The sequence below is a fragment of the Mercenaria mercenaria genome, chromosome 2 (assembly GCF_021730395.1).
Source record: "Mercenaria mercenaria strain notata chromosome 2, MADL_Memer_1, whole genome shotgun sequence".
Taxonomy (NCBI): Eukaryota; Metazoa; Mollusca; class Bivalvia; order Venerida; family Veneridae; genus Mercenaria; species Mercenaria mercenaria.
In genome coordinates, this window is record NC_069362.1 from 90,734,560 (window position 1) to 90,757,101 (window position 22,542).

General features: G+C 33.9%; 1 protein-coding gene across 1 annotated transcript in view; it reads right to left on the reverse strand.

Moving 5' to 3' along the window:
- LOC123564535 (protocadherin Fat 4-like) overlaps positions 1-22,542 on the reverse strand; it is a 59,781-nt gene that overhangs the window by 27,198 nt on the left and 10,041 nt on the right. The window contains exons 11-23 of the mRNA XM_053527226.1: positions 22,070-22,149; positions 17,854-18,069; positions 16,844-16,932; positions 16,562-16,727; positions 15,944-16,046; positions 14,626-14,744; positions 13,576-13,694; positions 8,431-8,609; positions 7,981-8,222; positions 6,240-6,417; positions 3,918-4,054; positions 2,322-3,581; positions 388-495 (exon numbers count right to left, since the gene is read on the reverse strand). Of these exons, the coding sequence (XP_053383201.1) occupies positions 388-495; positions 2,322-3,581; positions 3,918-4,054; positions 6,240-6,417; positions 7,981-8,222; positions 8,431-8,609; positions 13,576-13,694; positions 14,626-14,744; positions 15,944-16,046; positions 16,562-16,727; positions 16,844-16,932; positions 17,854-18,069; positions 22,070-22,149 (2,996 nt within the window). The remainder of the gene's footprint in view (positions 1-387; positions 496-2,321; positions 3,582-3,917; positions 4,055-6,239; positions 6,418-7,980; positions 8,223-8,430; positions 8,610-13,575; positions 13,695-14,625; positions 14,745-15,943; positions 16,047-16,561; positions 16,728-16,843; positions 16,933-17,853; positions 18,070-22,069; positions 22,150-22,542) is intronic.

Below are 22,542 nucleotides of genomic sequence, written 5' to 3' on the forward strand. Positions count from 1 at the left end.
AATACATAACTGCAAAACTACTTTTACATCAGGTAAGGTAAAGTAACTGTTCTAAATCAAAATGTGTTTAGACCTATCATAAGAACATACTATTCTGAAAGCTCTGGTGTCAGAAACAAGTAGATTCTATCAAAGCAGCTAAAGTAAGTCAACGGTGATGAAGACATTAGCAGGGACTACATTCAAATCTAGCAAAGAGAGGGAAATCAAACAGTTAACCCCATCTTAATATGGCAGTCCCGAATGCTATCATTTCCTTTGCTCTACAGAGGTTGTGCTATGTTTGTTGTACTAGCTGATACAACAAGTGCACACAGTTTTGTATAGTTAAAGGTATAGATTCACTAGAATATATGACAACACAATTAAGAAACGCGATATATTTACTTTGATATCTGTGATGAGGATACCATGAGACACATCTCTGCCTTGAATATGGAGATTAACAATCATTGTGACCTCCCTGTCCAAATCCTCCGTCAACATCAATGAGCCCTGCATACAAACAGAGATTATCGACTTATTAGTTATTCAAAGCAATTGATATATTTTCAAAATGTGCAATTTTGCATTCACTTTGTTATTCTGTTCAGTGATGACTATATTAACTGAGGCTGCAGCCATCATTATTCTGTCGTCGGCATAGTAGAACCAAACATTCTAAGCATTGTGTTTTTACAGTTCGTAATAGATATTTAAATCCATCTTTTAACAACATAAAATGTTTTTATTTTATGTTATTCAGTGAAATACTGAAATTTATCAGTGAAATGAAATTGATATTTTAACTGTTTCAAACAGTGAAAATATCTTCTTTTTTTCCACTGGTACGGAACTACACTTGATAGCGAAATAATATGCATTATAAATAATAGAAAATTCCTTGCAAACTATATTTCAGTAGAGATATAGATGTACAGAAATACTAACAGGATCATAAATACATACATTCTATCATAATAAAATGTAAAAGAAATCAGGAAACGTAATAAAACTATTTACAGTTTTTCTACAAAGATATCCTGACGTCACGACATTATGACGTCATGATGCGATGCACGTGACGTTGCGCGGACAAACTGGATATAATTTTCTTAAAATCACTAAAAATACATAAAATAAATAGAAAATTGTTTGTTTCAGTGTACGATCGAAATATATTTCACTCATGAACACGATGATTTACATTTTCACTCGTGGCTGCGCCACCCGTGAAAATATTGCATAATAGTGTTCATTCGGTGAATATATTTCGATCTTATATTAAAACAAACAAACATCCTCTGTGTATGGTGGCATATTTCTGCATACGATAACCAGATAAGTTTCGCGAAAATGTATCGAGTTTTCAAGAAAAACATAAAAGATTTTGCGAAAACATATAAGCTTTCCGCGAAAATATAAAAGCTTTTCTCGAAAGGAACTGCAAATATTAAGTGGATTAATTTGTGTTAGTGCCCACTTCTGCATAAGAAAACCAGATAAGTTTCGCGAAAATGGACCAAGTTTTCATGAAAAACGGTAAAATTTTCGGGAAAATAAAATATTATTTTCGCGAAAACATTTTATTTTCACGAAAACTTTACCATTTTTCATAAAAGTTTAGTCCATTTTCGCGAAACTTATCTTGTTTTCCTGTGCAGTAGTGGGCACTAACGCAATCTTTTTCCATTTAATATTTGCAGTTCTTTTCGTGAAAAACTTTTATATTTTCGCGAAAATTTTTCTGTTTTTCGTGAAAACGTGATACATTTTTGCGAAACTTATCTGGTTATCGTATGCAGAAATATGCCACCATATCTGTGTATTTTGATACTCAAGCCCCTCTTTTGGAGCATCCACACGTTCGGAAAAGTCTTATAAAATGAACTTATTGTATGTATCATTCAACAAAACAATTCTTAATTTCGCACTTCAGCATTAGATCTCATTTTCAAAGTGAAATAGTTTGCACGGAATCTAGACATTTTCAAATGATAAATATTGCGAGTTGTATTTATTTTTTCAGCACGACCGACACTTTTTAGAAGACTTTTACTGTTGAAGGCATACAATGTGCCAACACTTAGAGCTAGACAAACATTCAATCAAGTAATAATTGCAAAGGCTTTATTTAAACACAAGCGGATATATGGATCTCTTTTTGGACGCATTGTATCATCATTTATACAACATGACCAATGTGCCTCCGAAGTGTCATTTGTTGCCAAAACTTTAAAGTCCCAAGCAAAGACTCAAATATAAGAAAAGGATGTATAATTACCATAGTTATCAACAGGCTATCATTTAAAGATTTTGAAATATAATTTGTTTATACTTACATTTTTTGCCACCAAAAATTTCCCAGAATATGAAGACGAACTGATGCTGTATACAAGCTTCATATTATACATTTCAGTTGTGAGGTTGCTGATAAGAAATGGGACACTGACATTTTCAAATACACTATCTGGAACAAGTGTTTGAAACTCGACACCAGGAACAATAACGTATGTTGTCACACTGGATGTGAGGCCAACCTTGTCTTTTACTGTAATGCTTAGTGAATAATTTCCTTTCTTTAAAATGTTTGTTTTAACAGAAATATTTCCATTATTTCTAATCGTAAAGTTTTGATTGTCAGATAAATCAAACGACAGTATGTCGTTTTTGTCAGGATCAAACGCCTCTACAGCTGAAATGATAGTTTCAGCAGTAGTATTTTCTTGAACAAAAACTTGCTTGTCATATTTTGTAATGTTAGGTGTTTCATTCACATCAAGGACATTGATGGTAACATTTGCCGTGAATTTCCTTTGAAACACTGCGCTATCGCAAGCACTAACTACTAACTCATATTTTGACTGTTTTTCAAAATTTAACAAATTTGCTTCATTGGCAACAGTCAGCAAACCGGTTGACTTGTTCAGGTTAAATATATCATGATTATCAAAACTGTTGTCGGAAATGATCTCATATGTAATGGTAATGTCAGATGTCGCAGCAATTGAAGCTTGTTCAGATTTACTGTTTTCAGAGAAATTGAATTCAAAACTGCTATTAAAATGCCAGTTTTGATTGGTAGCCTGTACATGAATTATAACTTGGGCTGTGCTGGATTTTGGTGGATTTCCGTGGTCAATCACTATCACTGACATATTGTAAAATTTCCCATTCCTTCCAAAAGCCTGCATCAGCTTTAGTTGTCCATTAGAATAATTAATTTCAAAGTCTCCTTCCCCGCCATACAGAATAAAGGTAAAACCAGTATTAGAGATATCACGGTCCTTAGCTGTTATATTTAAAACGTTTTCACCGGTCACTGCCGTGTCGTTTAATGTCAAGTTGTAGAAATTTCCCGAATTATAAGAAAAAGAGGGAGCATTATCATTTATATCGATGACAGTGATATTTACTGTGGCAGTATCATTATAGGTACCATCTGATACTTGAATCGTGAAATAACACCGGCCATCCGTACTTCTAAATGCCTCTGCATCAAGATCTTTTGCTAATAAGCTAGTGTTGTTGAAATGAAATACGTCTGTATGGTCCAAGACTGTGTAGTAAAGTAGATCGTTATCTTCATCTGTCGCAAATACCTAAAGTAGTATCAAGACTAATTAAGTAACACATAATAAACATAATTTAGTGAACCATGTTTAATATACTTTTTTAAATAATACATCATAATATTCTAAAATTATTTCATATACTAAATAGGCAGTGCTCTATTTCGTGTATTAAAATAATGCGATTTCAAATGCAACTGAAAACGCATCTCAGTAATATAATCCCTCATTTCATTGTGCCGCTCAGTAGCTGAATTACTTGACGACATTTTGGGATACAATCATTATATACAATTGTCTCAGTCTTAAAAATATTAGTTTAAATTCACTTTTTGGTAAAGAATTCTCATTTTCAATTTGTCTTACCTGTAATATTTTGATAGTTCCATTATCCTCCTTCACACTTGCGACATACGATTGCTGCTGAAAAACGGGTCTGTGAATATTTTCATTTTCAATGTGTATTTTCAAACGGCTATAAGCAGCCAATGGTGGAATGCCATCTGTAAAAGTAATTTACACATTACAATAAAAATGATAAGATTCTAAATACGTAATAAAACAGGTGGTTGTTATGAAAGAAAATGCCTCCAAATTCTTTCAATACTATTAAGGCAGGACCTGTTAATTTAGAACAGACATATATGAGCTACGAAGATTTTTTGAGCGAAAATCAAAATTTTTAATGTCTTAACTGAAAACTATTCATCCGTAAATGTATGTGTAATTAAGTTTGCCACTGATTATACTTGTGAAATTAATTCAAATACTTGCAGTAGGACCGGAAAAATAGACAAGACAAATTTTATTTAAAAACTTTAATCTAATAACTCAGTAAAAGATATTCCCATCGAGATGTCCAAACAATATGAAGAACTATACTTCGTATAATAACTTCTGTTTAGTTTCAATGAAATCTGGACGGAAGTGTAAAGCTATTCTACATAGATTGTTTAACAATCAAAGTTTAGTGAAAATAATTCAACCGCACACCCGTAATATTTGCATAACTGTGCTTTCTATTGATCATTCAAGTGTGAACAAGCGAGGACAAACTAAATGCAGACGGACAGGCGGACGAACAGACGAACGGACGGACTGATAGACAGACGAAGAAGCAAAATACAATATTAACCGGGAAAATGTTAAGAATAATTATGCAAAAACATAGACATTAGCTTGGCAGACAAAAATGTAACGTGAAGTATATGTCGGATGAATGGTACTTACAAATCAAACTCGTACACAACACAGAGCTGATTCATATAATGTAAAAGAAGAGCTTCGCCATATTATTAAGTTGTAAAATGCAGGCCGTATCTTTCATAGAATTTATAAATGTATATAATTGGACCATTCCACGAGAAAACAGGTATTAGTGACATGATATTATAAGTGACAAGATATTATTATTTCATAAAAAATAGTTTAAAATGCTGGAAAATCATTGTTTTTCTCATGTTCGTGCAGAAACTAGAAGCCACATTGTAATTCAGTTATCTAAAACAAACAATCGAATTTTCATATTTAAAAGGTAAATTAATATTCTTCATAAATATTTTGTTATCTTAATATCGATATTGTTACTAATACAGGTTTTGTTATGGAACGGTCCAATTAGAATGTATATCGGACATTGAAAAATAACATAAGAACTGAAACTTGGTAGTTAACATTTTAAAGTATAAAGAGTTATTGATTTTTATCATTAAAAGGATTGTTCATTTAAAAAATAATCAAGGCCTCCGAGCGGTTTATCGTCTGATTTACCACGGTTCAGAGTTCAGATGCGTAGGAATTGAACCACGAGGGCGTTAGCCCGAGTGGTTAAATACTGAAGCATCTGAACGATGAACCGTGGTAAATTAGACGATAAATCACAAGAAGGCCTTGACTGTTTTCATTCTGACATGCTCATTAATATATTTTAATAAACATTATACTGGGCTTCATTTTCGCGAGGAGTAATGTATCGGACGTCATGCGGCAAATTGACGTCATAATGCTCTCGCGCGTCAACCGTTGTTTATCGCAGAATATACAGAGCTTGATTTTCTTCTTTGTTTAACTGGAAATCAATTCGAGCCATGTTGGAATTTTAATTCTAATATGCTTGCCTCTGTTAAAACACACTTACGCTAGAATGACGTCACGTTAACGTGCGGTGACGTCAATGTTTTTGTTGCGACAAATAAAGAGTGCTTCTATATTTTATCTACTGTTTCAGATTAAGAGCATATTAGAATCGAAATAATTTATAGCAAAACCGTATTTTAACACTATTTATACACTCGGGTGGTATTACGTCGTACAGATAATTTCACTCGGGCTGCGCCCTCGTGATATTATTACGCCCGACGTATAACCGCCCCATCGTGCATAAATAGCGATAAAACACTCTTTTGCTATAAATTATTTCTTAAACATTATCGATACCGACCAGCAATACAAAATGCATTTTAACACGTATTCAAAGGAATTACATTTTCGAAAAGTATGAGCGAGTCGCATTAGTATAACTTTAAAGAAAGTACTGTATCATATAAAACTGTGAAACAAAGATGAAAACAAAAAAACTTTTAACAACACTTCCCGTACTGGTTTTTTGCAGTTTCATGTTTCCATATGATTTATTAAATGAAATTTCTTCTCTTTGAGGACAAGACCAATATTTGAAATTGTACTCACTGTCTTCCGCGGCAATTATTAAGACTATGTTCTCTCCGCCGTGACTGGCCAAACTTTGATCTGTCGACACCATTCCAGTATTTGCATTGATCTTGAATAGTTCCATATGATTACCACCAAAAATACTGTATGTCACTTGGTTATACATTGAACTGTTATCTGCGTCACTTGCTGATACCTGAAATGTGAATTTATTCCGTTAAAATCATTTTATTTTTCATTTCATTTTGAAATATGAAGATTTGCTAATATACAGTGTTTAAGTAAACATTAATGAAATATGTTTGTGTTGCGTAAAATTACTTTATTCACTGGATCCGACCATGTATTAACGTGAGAAAAATCGTGTGCAAAACAAGGCAATTCACGTGCTGTTAATACGTGATTTTTATTTTTGAAGTGCTTTGCCAGGGACGTTATATGTCTTTCTGCGCAGATTGACATCTTGTATCTTCGTCTTGTTTCTTCCATAAAAATCCCTGTCCAATCCTTTATTGTATATTTGTAATCATGTTGTAAAAATATTGCAAAATAAAATATGTTTAAACCAATCCCTTTTGTAGAAATAAGGATGCAACCTAATCCATAGATTATTTTGCTGTATCAGTTACCAACCCCAAACGCACTGCCTCCAACAATGTACTTAGGTACTCGTTCTTCGATAACTGTGAATGTTAAGAATTGCGTGTAACTTGTGCGATTGTTTGTTTTTCGGAATCATATTAATGATTTTGGGAAGTATCAGTCGGTATGTTTTTATCTAATTTCAAGCAGAATTTATATACATCTTAATTGAAAGCTATCCACTACGTTCGTACTCATCCGTACTCGAAATGTGGTCGTACTCAAACTAACCAGAATGTAGAGTTATTATTCACGAAATGCGCCAATTTTGTGCTCTAGGTGATGCAAAATTATGGGTAATGTCATGCTTATTATAACGAGAAATAAAAAAATAAATAAAAACCTTCAGTACATGCTTTTGGTGGTGTTGCTGATTTGTGGGCCCCGGTTATGGATATTTAAAACATGTTTACCGTTTCAAAGAACAACAAAATGGTAAAACAATTGTACCGGAATCTTAAAGTCATTACATATGAAAACAATACATTTAGTCGTCCTATCATGTTTTATATGCAAGAATAGCGACAGTACACGTTTGTTTTGTGTATTAACGTCTGCAGAATACCTTGGAATATGTTTGTGACCTCGACCTACAGGCTCTATCAAAACATTCCCGCGGGCTTCTGCAGATGCTAATATACACAAAAAACGATTATTATTCCTACATAAATAGTACTGTGTGTTAGTTTTAAAATGCTAAACAATAACTGATAAAAATTGTATATGGAAAATATTCCGCCAAAAAATAGAAGGTTTACTTTAACGAATAGATATTACTAGATTCTAACTGCATCTCTACATAGAATCTGTTTTCTTGCATACCAGACGGGGATTTCCGGTATTTTTACCGGTGCTGGAAAAATCCATCTTACACCCCGGGGTGTAAGATGACTCTCGTGTTTTTAATGACGTATGACGAACTACATAAATGTAGAAGATTTATGTAGTTATTTGCACAAATATTTACCATAACAAGATGACACGCCACATTTGAAATCTCACATACGTGCTCTTATTGTCAAAATGCCATAACAAGACTCATACATTTGTGTCCTAACGTCACATAGTGGGGCATCAGTGCCTTATGAATTTAGTATATTGTAATAAAAAAACTTACTTCTATCACGGATGTTCCTTTACTGGCATTCTCTGTTATTGAAACACCGCTTGATTCATTTGCAAAAACTGGTGCGTTGTCGTTTACGTCAATTATGTTAATTGTTAGATCCTGTTTCACAACTTCTGTCAATTTATCTCTGGCCATTATTTCACAGTGAAGAGAATGTGTCCCGTCTTCATAATCAAACCTTCGGTTTGCTATTATATCACCATTTTCAGATACTGATATATTGTAAGTATCTGCAAAAACAAATAAACTGCCTATTATTAAGGACTGCATAAAATGTGCATGTTTTTTCTCACTAATCTGTCTTTACCGACGCCGACTGATAAGAGAGAATGTCAGTCAGAGCAGTTAATATACATTCCTGATTTAAATGATTGCAATACTTGACTGATATGATAACAAGGGGGTTAAAATTAAAATACAAAAATGTGTACATCTTACCTGAACATGTCCTGTTCAACGAAAGATTAAAGCTGCTATCAACATCCGACACTCTTACACTTCCCACAAGGTGTGGCACAATCGTCATGTTTTCAGTTATATTAAAAACATACGGTACTCCTTCAAATACTGGCCTTTCGTCATTCTCATCTACAATCGTAACTATGACTGTGGCGTAACTAAAATGATATAAGTATATGTGGTAATATCTGCATGTCATTGACATTTTTTAGAATAATCATTGTACTTTATGAAAAGAAAGCAAGCTGTGATAACCGGAATCATTTTAATTCGATTTCTTCCTTAAAATAATTGTTTCAATACACGCCAAAACATCTATGGTCATAATGAACATTTTTGTGTAAGGTACATTTAAAAAGAGTAAAAATAATAATTGTCGAGGCAAGGAAAAGTTTAAACAACAACCGATTACGAGGTGGTCGTTAACATTAGAGTTGATAACTTAAAATATAGTAATTACTTTTATACAATTACATCCTGAATTTAAAATATTATAAAAAAAAACATATCATTATAAATAATTTTCTCCAGTAACTTTACTTTTTATTTCTCTCCCAAAAATGCATATATCTACAGTGACAGTGGGAATTCTGTGTACAAAAGTAAATTGAATGAGTAAAATCATTTTTGCATCTAAGGTTCATCAAGTGTTTGGAGACAACCTATCAGGTGAATCTTAAGTTTTAGACATTGGTAGACCATTACTATTTCCAATGTACATATGTTAAGCTGTTCAGGAAGTAGGAAATGCTTTATACAAAGATTATCTTGTTGGACTATATATGTTGTCTTCCACGCATGTCCATAAACAGGCAATGCTCTAGCAAGCTTCTTTTTCAAAAGTATTTTTTCTTCAACTTGGTTTTGGTTAACACATTGTTTATCTAGGTACTCACAGTAATTAGAGATGGGTAAATTTATTGTCTTTTTTAAAACCTAGCAGTATTTTGTCATTTTGACAGCTTTATTTTCACTTTCAATTTTACAAAATACAAAGGGCATATTTTACTCAACTTGTAACCTTGACCTTTTACCTATCGATTAAGTTTATGCGCTCTGCTGATCTCATCGCCATCTACCTATACGCTAAGTTTAAAGTCAATACCTTAAATGGATATCAAACAAGAAATATCTTTAAAAATGATGGTCGGCGAATTGTAATAAGGAAAGAAGTTTATGAATTTTTCAGCTAACATTCATCTTTCATCTAACATTTTTCAAATTGCAAAACTAAACACCGCACTTTAACAATTTAACTGGCTCTCTTTTAATTTTTCGCAAAGGTTTCGCAGGATTGCAATTTTGTTTCGTTTATCCTTAGACGAATAAATACAGCAGTAGTTTGATGAAGATTCATGAAGCGGTTCATGAGAAGAGGTCATTAAACGTGTTTATAGTTTTAGCTAAATTGGCCCCTATCCCCATTTGTAACAAAATAGCAGGAGACCTTACGATATTGTTACACATCGAGTTTGATAAAAAAATTACATTTTAGTGGTTAATGCGAAGAAAGGCATATACTTTTAGCTATAGTGGTCCCTAATAGGGCCCAAGTTCCTATATAAATAAATTTGGAAGAGGACCTTATAATGATGCTCCAGACCAAGTATGACAAAGATCCACCAAGCTGTTCATGAGACGCTGTATAAAGGCATTTCTAGTTTTAGCTCTAGCAGCCCCTAAAAGGGGTTAAATGTCCCAGCTGAACAAAGTTAGCTGCGGGCCTAATAAAGATGCTACAAATCAAGTTTGATTAGAATACATGAAAAAAACTCAATTAAAGGATTTTTTATTTATTATTTTTATTTATTTCTAAAATAGGCCAATTGATCCCGCTTTAACAAATGCATATTCGCTATTCATGAATCTTTGGACAATGACGTCACACCTATAAAAAAGTGAAGGTCAAGCAAAACATACAATTGTAATTATTTCAATATTTCTGTTTCATAAGCAAAGTTTGACCGTAGTCATATCACATAGTTAAACTGTATGCAGCATACCTTCATTTCAGAATAATGAGATTCAGTCATTATATAGCATGTATATAATAAAACAGATTTCAACTGAGTTCAAAATTTGCATACCATACTCAAGAAAAAATATTCATATATGATAAATCAGTTAAATAATTTATAACAAATATATCAAAGCAAACAAGTACTCATTTTAATATGCAATCTGAATAAGTCACAAAAGCAAGAAACCTTTTCATATACAGACGACAATTGTAACAAGGAAAATCTTTTAAAAGCACTTCTCTACATAAAAGACTCTTATCACATCCTTATTCATGTGATACGCAGACCGTATTCAGCTCTTTCTTTAATTTGACACATGTTGGTATTTGAACAGGTTTTTATCATATTTATTAAACTTACTTATCATTTTGAGATATATCAATACCTTGCTAAATATACTGAGTCAAAGTTAGCTTTAAAACTGTGAACAGCGTCGTTTAGGATAAACGCTTTGTCTACATTTCACTCAGCGTAGCACAATCAACAGAGTGAAAGAAATTGACACTCTCGTCCAATCAGGCAGAGTGTTGCATCAATCTTCCATTTTGATAAGTTATCTATAATGCGTTATCAAGTCCTTTGATTTGCAAACTGAAGTCACGTGGCATAGGTAACGAAAACGAATTTAGACGGCGTCGCCAAAAAATGATCTCGATACAAAATATAGAGGACAAATTTGTCCTTGATGTACCCTTGACCTTTTACCTACAGTCACATTCGTGCACACTGCGCATTTTCTTGCATACAAGACGGGGCTTTCCGGTATTTGTACCGGTGCTGGAAAAATCCATCTTACACCCCGGGGTGTAAGATGACTCTCGTGCTTTAAATGACGTATTAGGAACTACATATATGTAGAAGATTTATGTAGTTATTTATATTTTATTTCGAAAAACGGAATAAGAATCCAATACCTTGACAGTTCCTCTTTGTTCCTGATAGTATATTTCTCGATTCAAAACACGTTATTTTATCAAAAATTCATGACGTTACGCTGGAACTGATAAAACAAAACCGGAACTAAACATTTTTATTTGTCTTTGAAACGTCATGACGTCTTTCCTGTTTACGGACGTTGATTTCCCACGCTTTGTTTAAATACGCTTCTATAAGAAATAGTTCTAAAAAGAAAGCCGTTCAATTGATTTTATTTTCATTATAATATCTTGATATCGGTATGCAAGAAAAAGATTCTGTCACTGGTTATAGGTGCAGGCGGGAATATCCGGCTCTCGGGTAACTGTTCAGGCGGTAACTCGGCAAGGAGCCTCGTTACCGCCTAAACAGTTACCCTCGAAGCCGGAAATTCCCATCTGCACCTATAACCAGTGAAAGAATCTTATAGTCTCATCGTCACCTACCTATATATCATGACTAAAACTTGAATGGCTATTAAGCTTTGCTTTGATACAAAATATTAATAAGTTCTTTGATCTCAATTTGTGACCTTGACATTTGACCTACGGACCTGGTTAAGCGCTCTGCACATCGTCTCATCACCACCAAAGGTTATTGAGTTATGCTCCGCACGCGAAAAATGACGACCAAACAGACGGCCAGACAGACTGACGGACAAACACACGCACCACCTGGTAAAACGTCCATTTTTCCAAAGTGGGCGTATAAAACTGTAGGTAATGTTCTAAAAAATTCTTTTACACAATACCACTAGACTTTTATTCATAACATGACATACATAATAACATACATACTTCTTACCTAGATACATACAAACCGTTTGTCTTCCATAATTAACAGCGAAATAATCAATCAATATTTTATTTTAAGTCATAAGTGATTGCACCATTAACCCAGAGGGGCGGGTGGGTTGGAGGTGAACCTCTGGTGTGCAGTTATGGTCGTTCATTTCCTGATTTGTGCATTCGCTTGCTCTGACCACCACAATCCACAATATCAATTATAGGTGTATACTGTTCACTCTTTCCACTCAAGTTCTCAGACATTGTGAATTTTACGATAACATTCTTATACAAATTCATTAAAAAGTATATTCATTATTCCCTACACATCTCCCTTTTGTTTTTTTACTTAGTTTACTTTGTGACATTGCTTCCGTTTTATTCTCTTCTTATCTAATTAGTCATGTATAATTTATATGACAATTTTGTCACATCATTTTTTTTCTAATTCTTTATTTTGTTTTTCTTTTATTTCTTATCAAAAACTGTAATGTGTTATTATTTTTCTTTAGTCTATTCAGTCTGTGCATGACTTATTTACATGTCTGACATGGTAACAATATTATTTCTTTAAATATAATCCAACGATGTCCCGTATTTTCTCACCACTTGTACATAATTTGAGCCGCGCCATGAGAAAACCAACATAGTGGGTTTGCGACCAGCATGGATCCAGACCAGCCTGCGCATCCACGCAGTCTGGTCAGGCTCCATGCTGTTCGCTAACAGTTTCTCCAATTCCAATAGGCTTTAAAAGCGAACAGCATGGAGCCTGACCAGACTGCGCGGATGCGCAGGCTGGTCTGGATCCATGCTGGTCGCAAACCCACTATGTTGGTTTTCTCATGGCGCGGCTCATTTTATTTTATGTTAGTCTCTGTTCATTGTACTCTCTGTTCATTGTACTACATTAGGTTTATGCCACTAAGAATTAATTTGTTCATAATACGTTATTTTGATTCACTCCGCTTACAAATGAATGAGTGACTGTAGTCAGTGTACCCGGTTTCGCACTGTTCGCGGTTTCGCACACCCGGTAAACTCGTGTTCTTCATGAAAGTAAAGCAAGAAAATTTACAATTCTTTGTTATTATTTCACGAAATTGAGTCATTCCCTACATAATTTGACACCAAGGATAATTCTCCACTGGAGCCTTGCTCTGCTAAGTGCAGGCGAAACATGACTGAAATATTGTTAAAAACGGCGTTAAACCTAAAACAAACAAACAATAACAATACCAATGAAGGCCAGTAGGGCAGCTGAAAAATCTTAAATTTCATGACTATAATGACAATGCAAACAACAACAATATGCAAAATAAAATTGAAAAATCACTGTTCCAACATGTATATAAGTGTCACGGTAAAGGACTTGATTATGAAAATGATAGATAAAACTTTACCTCGTGTACTTTTTGTCGCTTGCTGAAACATTCAGAAACACTTCCTTAGTGTCCATTTTATCATAGTCGAATGGCGTTACAACCGACAACAACCCATTTGGAGAAGATATATTGAAATTCTGTAGAAAAAAAGTAACAGAAAGGTAATAAAACGTTATTGTTTTGTGCTTTTTCATTTCGGTTTTGTTTCATTTGATATCTTAAGTGTGCAATGTGGTATAAAAAAAGGATATTTGTTTCAGCGAGTGCAAGATCGAAATATCTTTCAATTAATGAATGTCAGATGCAATATTGTCTCTAGTGGCTTGGCAATGGTCAAGTGTTCACGAGTGATATAATATACATAAATATACTTAAATATACACATAGACACACACGACGGGAGCCCAACAAGGACGCTTATTCATTCTCTACAAGTGTAAATAGAGAACGATCTTACCAGACGGACAGAACGAAACAAATCCCCCAGAACAGAGAGAGATGAGAGAGAAAAATAACATTTTAGATACAGGCATGTCCGGCTAACTTAGTCTAGCTCTTCGGACAGTCTGGTTGTTTAACATGCCCGGTGTAGAACACCGACACACGCGAATTATTCTTTCCTGGGAAGAACCAGTACATACCTATTAGTTTGGTGGGAGACTCTCAAGAGCATGTCAGAATTTTCCAGTGCCTGAACTGAGATTCGAACCCCGGACCTCTGGATAGGTGGTCAAATCTGTTACCTCTAGACCACCGGATCATCTTTTAACATGTTTGATCTTACATATAAAACAAACGGATTTCTTTCCATTTCCTGCTTTTCAATGCTTTTAATAAAATTTCCAGTAAAAATATCAAGTCACTCAAAACTCACACCTAAATTTTCTTAGTTTACAAAAAAACTTGTGATAAAATTTTACACATATTAACGGTAACGTGCAAAAGTATATAAAAATGTTCTAACATAAGGTTTTTGCTTTTAACAAGAATCTGTCAGCTTTTATGGACTAGTTACGTTCATACGCATCGAATTCATCAGGAGAAAAAAAAACACTAAACGTTCAATACTTCTGTTTGTGGCGATTTCATAATTTCGTAGGAAAGTGTGTCTCCGTCAAGATCAGACGCTTGCAGCGAACAGTTGAATTCTCCAATTTTGTTTTCTTGGATTTCACATTGGTAAATGTCTGAAGAATACAAGATTGTTCATACACTAGTTGTACTTTATAAGGGAACGTATTTAACTATATTCTTCATTTCAATATATATTTAGTTATTTTGAATGTTATGTATATGTTAAAATGAAAATATGCAATAAAATATGATTGAACTAAAATAAGTAGAGCTATCACTGAAGGTGATGAATGTACCCCCCGCATGCACTGACACTGTACATTGCAATTTGACGCATACAAGATTGCATAATTATGTGGACTGAATGTATATAGACTCTATGTATATAGTATAGTAACAAAAATCAAAGTCCCATGACTCTGCAGAATATTTTTCTGAAAGAACCTAACAAGCACCATACACAAATAAGGTTGGTACTGATCACTTGTGTGAAGTTTCATAAATTCGGGAGATTAGGCGCACACAAGGTTGCATATGTAGACTCTATGTATATAGTATAGTAACAAAAAAACAAAGTCCCATAACTCTGCAGAATATGTATCTAAAAGAACGTAACATGCAACATGCACACCTAGGGTTGGTACTGATCACTTGTGTGAAGTTTCATTAAATTGTGTGCAAGGGTTCAGGAGATTAGGCGCGCACAAGATTGCATATTCAGACTGTATGCATATAGTATATTAACAAAAAACAAAGTCCAATAACTGTGCAGAATTTTTCTCTGAAAGAACCTAACATGCACCATGCACAACTAGGGTTACTACTGATCACCTGTGTGAAGTTTCATTAAATTGTGTATATGGGTTGAGGAGATTTAGTGCGCACAAGATTGCATATGCAGACTGTATGTATGTAGTAAAGTAACAAAAAACAAAGTCCCGTAACTCTGCAATTTCTTTTTTCTGAAAGAACCCAACATGCACCATGCACAACTACTGTTGTTACTGATCACTGTGTGAAGTTTCATTAAATTGTGTCAAGGGGATGAGGAGAGCTAGTGCGCACAAGATTGTGTCTACAGACAGACGGATGGACTGACGGATAGACAGACAACCTGAAACCAGCATACACTCCCGCCCCCTTACAACTTCGTTGTTCGAGGGGTACGAAAACAAAAAATAGTTTAAGTAATATATCTGCATTTGTTTAGGATTTTATTTACCGAGCTGTTTTAGCATGATAAATCTAATTTATATTCGCTAATCAATAGAAATTTGAAGTAAATTAAAACGAAGCAATTATTTATGACTACCTTCAGTAAAGACGGGTGCATTATCGTTACAGTTAGAAACAGTAACCTCAACGGTGGTGAAAATGGAATTATTCTCCATCTTAACATCATCTGTAGCATAAATCTGTAATATGATAAAAGTGTACGTTTATCACCATACGTGAAGTTACATCAATATTATAAGATACTGTTTGCATAACAACTGTTACAACTGTTCAAAATGAAGCAATTATTGCAAACACTTGGAAACCTTGACGGCTGTATTTCGTTTATTATACAGATAACATCAGCGTATTTATATTATTTATTTACATTTCTTAAACAATGATATATTATTACTTTGACTGAAAAAAAGACCTGGCGCGGCTGTGATAAATTACAGACTCCGGTATATACCGGATTCATGCGATTTGAATGAAAAGTTTGCGTGCGGACACTCCCGGACATGCGCAGGAGACCGCCCCAGGTCTGCCATGAGCAACATCGATAGATTATTGATCATACGGACAATACGACTTGTGACGAAAATTAAAATAATTTAATCCGTTGATTAAATTACTATTACATTTTTACGTTTTGTTGAGATAAAGACGAAAAAAAGTTCTGAATTAGAAAACATTTTGAACAAAAGAATATTACTTGAAAAGTGTAGTTGGTTATGTTCTGTGGGGTGTCACAGTCTAAAGGTCCGATCAGGAATAGATCACCGGTGCTGTGATCTACATAAAAAGTTTTGTTGTATTCCTCTAACCAGTACGTCACCGTGTTAAACTGTGCTGTTGTGTCTGCATCAGTGGCATTTACTCTAAAAAAGTAATAAAATAACATAAAATGTTTGGCAAAACAGTCTGTATATCTGAATTAAATAAAATCATAAATCAAGTTCTACTGTATTTCAAATTCAAGAAAAAAATGCACTACCGTAGAATCTTTGTGCCAGGACCAGAGCATTCGTCTACTTCCTTCGTGTATCGGTTATGTTTAAAGACAGGCTTGTTGTTGTTGATATCCTAAAAATATTTGTCATTCCATGTTAAAAAATAATAATTAAACGAAAATCATGAAAATAATAGTTCATTTACATGTGCTACTTATTTCGAGCTTTCTTTAATGTCAATAGATTTTTTAAATCGAACTTGATTACTTGATACTAACTATTTGAACATTTTATTTTCACTCTTGAAAAGACCAAAATCAAACCAAGTCTGTTAATATTTTCTTGGCTACGTTCTTAACCTTAAAAGTATCTTATCATAAATCTAAATAACGTTTACAGGTCAAGTGCAGGTTTTAGCCCAGAACCTGGACTCAGTGAGGTAATTATTTCTGGTCCTTTTGGTCATCGAGTACATACAACGTTATTTTATATCAAAGTTACTCTGAAGTCTGTGCTAGTGGACGTCAGGGTAGTTGCATCTCTGATGAGCAATCAAACCGAGTCTGTTTTTATTTTGTTTCGTTACAATCTATTCTTGAGAAGGATGTTATTTGAGCCGTGCCATGAGAAAACCAACATAGTGGGTTTGCAACCAGCATGGATCCAGACCAGTCTGCGCATCCGCGCAGGCTGGTCAGGATCCATGCTGTTCGCTTTCAAAGCCTATAGCAAAAAGAGAAACCGTTAGCGAACAGCATGGATCCTAACCAGACTGCGCGGATGCGCAGGCTGGTCTGGATCCATGCTGGTTGCAAACCCACTATGTTGGTTTTCTAATGGTGCGGCTCAAATTTTTATTTTTAACTCTCTGCTCACTTTTTAAAACATGAAATACATAGAAAATAGTGGAACGGTTTTTAGAAATGTGTTTATTTCAACAATATAATCTATAATCGTGCCTAAATATCTTTAGTTAACATGATGACTCTTGTATACAAGAAAAGTTAAGTATATAAATTATATTTACCAAACATCAATCAACTCATTTGTTTACCTGCAAAATGAGGGTTATGCATTGTGTGTCTTTCTTATCACTACCAGCATTGAAAGCTTCTACTTCAGCCTTGAGAATCCCTTTATTTGACCCTTTTATCCATAGTACATCATTTGTAGATATGATACCACTGTTTTCATCAATACTGAATGTTTCATTCCCTTTCACGAGGCGATAGGATATAATTGATCCCTTTCCAATATCAGCATCAAAAGCCTACAATATTCCAAGTGATGTAAATGTACAGGTTTGATTATTTTTACCTTATGGCAAAATTTCTATATCTTCTACTATTTCGTAAATACGATAGGGTCACGATGTGTATCAGTGCTGTCTCAGAAATTCCAGTTCATGGTTAACTAATTTTATTTGTTTTTATTTATTTATTTATTAATTTATTGAAGTAGTATATATTTCTAGATTCACCTCTACTTGGGAGTGTTTGAAAATACTATAATTCTAATAGACGTGAAAACGCAACATTTTGTATTCATTAAAGTATGAAACTTTTCTGCTCATTTGAGACAAAAAGAAAAATAAGTCTCCGAATCACATATGTACTGCAGTATTCATTAGCAATGACTTAATTACACGTGAAGGTGCTTTCTAAATCCAGAATGATACAACATAAATGTTAGAATAAAATGTTAGAATAAAATCTCCATACCGTTTAAAGATACTAAAAATTGTAGATATTTAGATATTTTATCCAAAACACTTCGATTATTTTAACATGACTATTATTATCATTTCTATCATTATTATTGTCATGATTAATTGTTATTCAGTTATCATTATCATATCGGGTGCTTTGAGAGTTCAGTCGATATTCAGTGTAACAGAGTTTCAGTTAAGTAGTGGACGGCAAATTACATATCTGATTATTACGGAAATCCATATGCGCATTAAGCTACATTTATGTGGAAGAATGCCGAATTGCCTAACAAGAAGACCGAATGTCATTACGATTACTCTACCTTAAGCCGGTGTTAATTTTTGTTTTTCTTGGGGTAAACGTTGCACCGACACTTTTTAGATCATATGGCGACTTTCCAGCTTTGTTGGTGGAAGAAGACCCCAGGTGCCCCTCCGTGCATTATTTCATCAAGAGTGGGTACCTGTGTACTACGGACTTTCCGTAAGCCAGCTGCATGGCTTCCTCGCATGAAGAATTCAACGCCCCGAGTGAGGCGCGAACCCACATCGGTGAGGGACATGTGATTTGAAGTCAGTGACCTTGACCATTCGGCCACAGAGGCCCCTAAGCTCATATTAGACTCCCATTCTCATTAGTTTTGTTCTATACTTCAAAGAATAGTCCACGTGACTCTTCCCTATTCGCCAGTAGAATCAATGAATTATGTGTCAAATTATTATTAAAACGAGAATATTCGTTTGAGTATATCTGTCTTTCAGTATTTTCATGCGTTTCAGCTTATAAACGGTTGCCATCAATTCAAAACACTTCATTCGGGGCTTAGAATTCTTCATGTGAGGAAGCATCCAACTGGCTTACGGAAGATCGGTAATTCTACCAAAGTGCCCGCCAGTTATGAAATAATGCCTGAAGGCGCACATGGAGTCTTCCTCCGACACGAAAATCGGGAATGTTGCCATATGACCGATAATTTTCTTCTATTACTTTACTCCTTCTACAGGGTCCTTCTACAGGGTTTACTGAACGAGGCCGGAGGATAGACTAAATTATAATTTACTTTACATGATAGCTTAATGTGTACCGGGGATAGTAACGATGAATTTTAAGCATTGAGACTGTGATAATAATTATCCAATGCGTACAGACACTTATCTAATTACTGACATTGTCTATTTGTTTTTGTTTGTCCATTTGGAGCAATATCTCAAGATACTGAACTGATATTTTGAAGTAACTTTTTAAATTTTTTTTTGTACCATTTTGAGTACTTATTAACAAAAAAATTTTAAGAAAAAAAAACACAAAAAAATTTGAGATGCATACGAAGGGAAATATAGTCACGAAAGGACTAAGTTTTGTATTATTACGCATTTTAACAACAAACATTTTTTAAAATTTTCATGAGATCCATTCAAATGTGTTGCTAGAGAATGAAAACGTTTTTGTGAAAAAACCCTATTACCAGAGATTTTACCCAGAAATCCAATTCCTGAATAAATTTTTTCCATTTTTAAACATAAAAAAAATCCTTACAGTTAACAGGGTTTCCTTTGAGCCTTCCCCTTTGTACGGGTTGAGGGGGTTCAATAAAAAAATTTTTACCCCAGGTTTCTTAACAGAAGAACTGTGACAAATTAAAAAACACTTTTAAATTTAATGCAACCTTGGGGTCAAAACCCCGACGTCACCGAAACAATCGTACATTACAAATTTTTAAAAACCAAAAAAACCCCTGCAGAAGTTTCATAAAAAAAGCTAAAGAAAGTGGCCCCTTTGGAACAATATGAAAGTTAAAACTTATTAAAAGGGCTACAAAAAGGTAAATTACAGCAAACTTGACGTTTTCAAGGCAACCGGGGAACATAGGCAAATATTTTTTTGTTGGGGCACAAAATTTCTTTAGAATGTGTTTTTTAACGAGTAAAAAATTTTTCAAATTTTACAATGCACAACCAAACTAACTACTGCAAGTTCCCGTTGTCAAATTTAAAAACACTTTTACCCCCCTTTCGACTTGCTTTTAAATCCGGTTTAATAATTTTTTTTAGAAAAAGCGGTTTTTTTCCCTTTTAATTGTGTAAGGTCAAAACTCCCAAAACTTTTTTAAAAGAAATCAAAAATATGCCAAAAATTTTAAAAACCCTTTTTGGAATTTTTTGTCTTTTTAAAAATTCCCGGAAAATATTTTTTTTTCCCCTTCCTTAAAAAAAAAAAAAAAGGGTTACAACATTTTTCCCCCTTTAAAATGAAAAATTTTTTTGTGGGATATAGGGGGTTTTTTCATCATTTACACCTTGTACACATGGAAATATAGTAAGCCCGTTTTTGAGGTGCCCCCACTAATGCTTCGGCTGTGATTCAATAACACTGTTTTTCCCTAAAGCCCTGTAAATTTGCTTTAGCTAAGATTACCGGAAACTTTATCAAACGAAAAAATTTCCCCCCTTTTCAAAAACAAACAAAAAAGAATATTTCCTTTTTTTGCAAAATAAAATACACTTAAAATGACATAAAAAACACTGTATTCTAAATATCAAGGGGAAAAAAAAACATGTTCAAGGGGACCATTTTAAACTTTTGTTGACATAAAAGAGCTTGTCAAAAAGCCATTTTTAAAAACAAACGACTTAAAAACCCAAAAAATCATCCCAATTGAAATTTTGTTGTAAGTAAGTTTTATTGTTAGTAATTGAAAGCTAAGTACATTTTTACCATTTCGGGGGGGGAATGTGTGCTCATAAGGATGTTTTGCCCGTCACCTTTACCAATCTGTTCCCCGAAGAAAAAAAGGGTCATAAATGTTATTTTCAAAGGGTACAATTTCCTTAAAAGTTAAAAGAATTAAGCAGACAAAGTTTTATCTAAAACTTTGACCCCCGGCCAAATTTGATTAAACCGATTTGGAGTAAAGGGCGTTATAACATCTTTTAAAAATTTTTCCAAGTAACCTAAGTGTTTCATAAAAAATAAATTATCAATTTTTAAACCGCTGTTTTTACCGGGGTAAGACAAACGGGTTTGTAAAACCCAAAAGGGTTTTTTCAAAGCATAAAATCAACAAAAAATTTTACCATCTATCCCGCCTAAATTTTTATAACATAAATGGAGTGACCCGCACAATACTTTTTAGGGGGCTAATTTAAAATAGTTTAAAGGGTTCAAAGTAGGAAGTGTATAAGGGGAACATTTTTGGATAAAATTAAAATCGGGAAACAAATTGTCCCATAACAGGAAAATTTTGAAAGGTGAAATCATTGGTGGAAGCTAAATTTTATACTGGAAGGGTAACGGGATATGTTAAAATTTTAACCAGACTGACCCTTTTTTGATACAACAAAAAAAAAAGTTCATTCTATGACAACGATTTATGAAAAACTAACAAAACTTGCAAAGTGCGGGGTCGTTTCCCAACCTTTCATAAAAATTTTAAAAAATTTTCTTTATTTGTTTTTTAACTTCCTTTCTCAGTCCCTTCCCCGTGATTTTAGGAAACGGGGGGGTACTCTTTTACTGTAGATAAAATAACATAAAGGCTGTACAACATTTTGCTACATTAACAGTTGCTGCAAATTTAATTTGTTGTGCCTCAATCAAAACACCTGTTGTTGTTATATATCCATCGCCGCCAATACCAAACACTAAAGATGAAATGGGTTTTATATAAATATTATTTCTACATACATACTGCTAGCAAGTGGTTGTTAGAATAAATGTTAGTTTTTAAAAAATGTAACTAAATTCGTAGTTTTTGAAATGTGTAACTACATTCACGGACTAAATTATGAAAAGCAAACTTAAACGAACAGCTTGGTATGCTTTTCTAAGTGGCATATGTTCAGTAAATAGCTACTTTAATCTTCTAAGTTCAAGTCATTATAAGTGATAGGAACGCAAGGACACGTTCTCTTTAGCTAGTCATTCTGATTTGTACTCTAAAGGCTATACAGTCGTAAACAAAATGCTGTAAGTTCTATATAAAATTAACAACCTTCTGAGCGCTGTAACACATAGCCAGGCCCATTAAAAAAAGA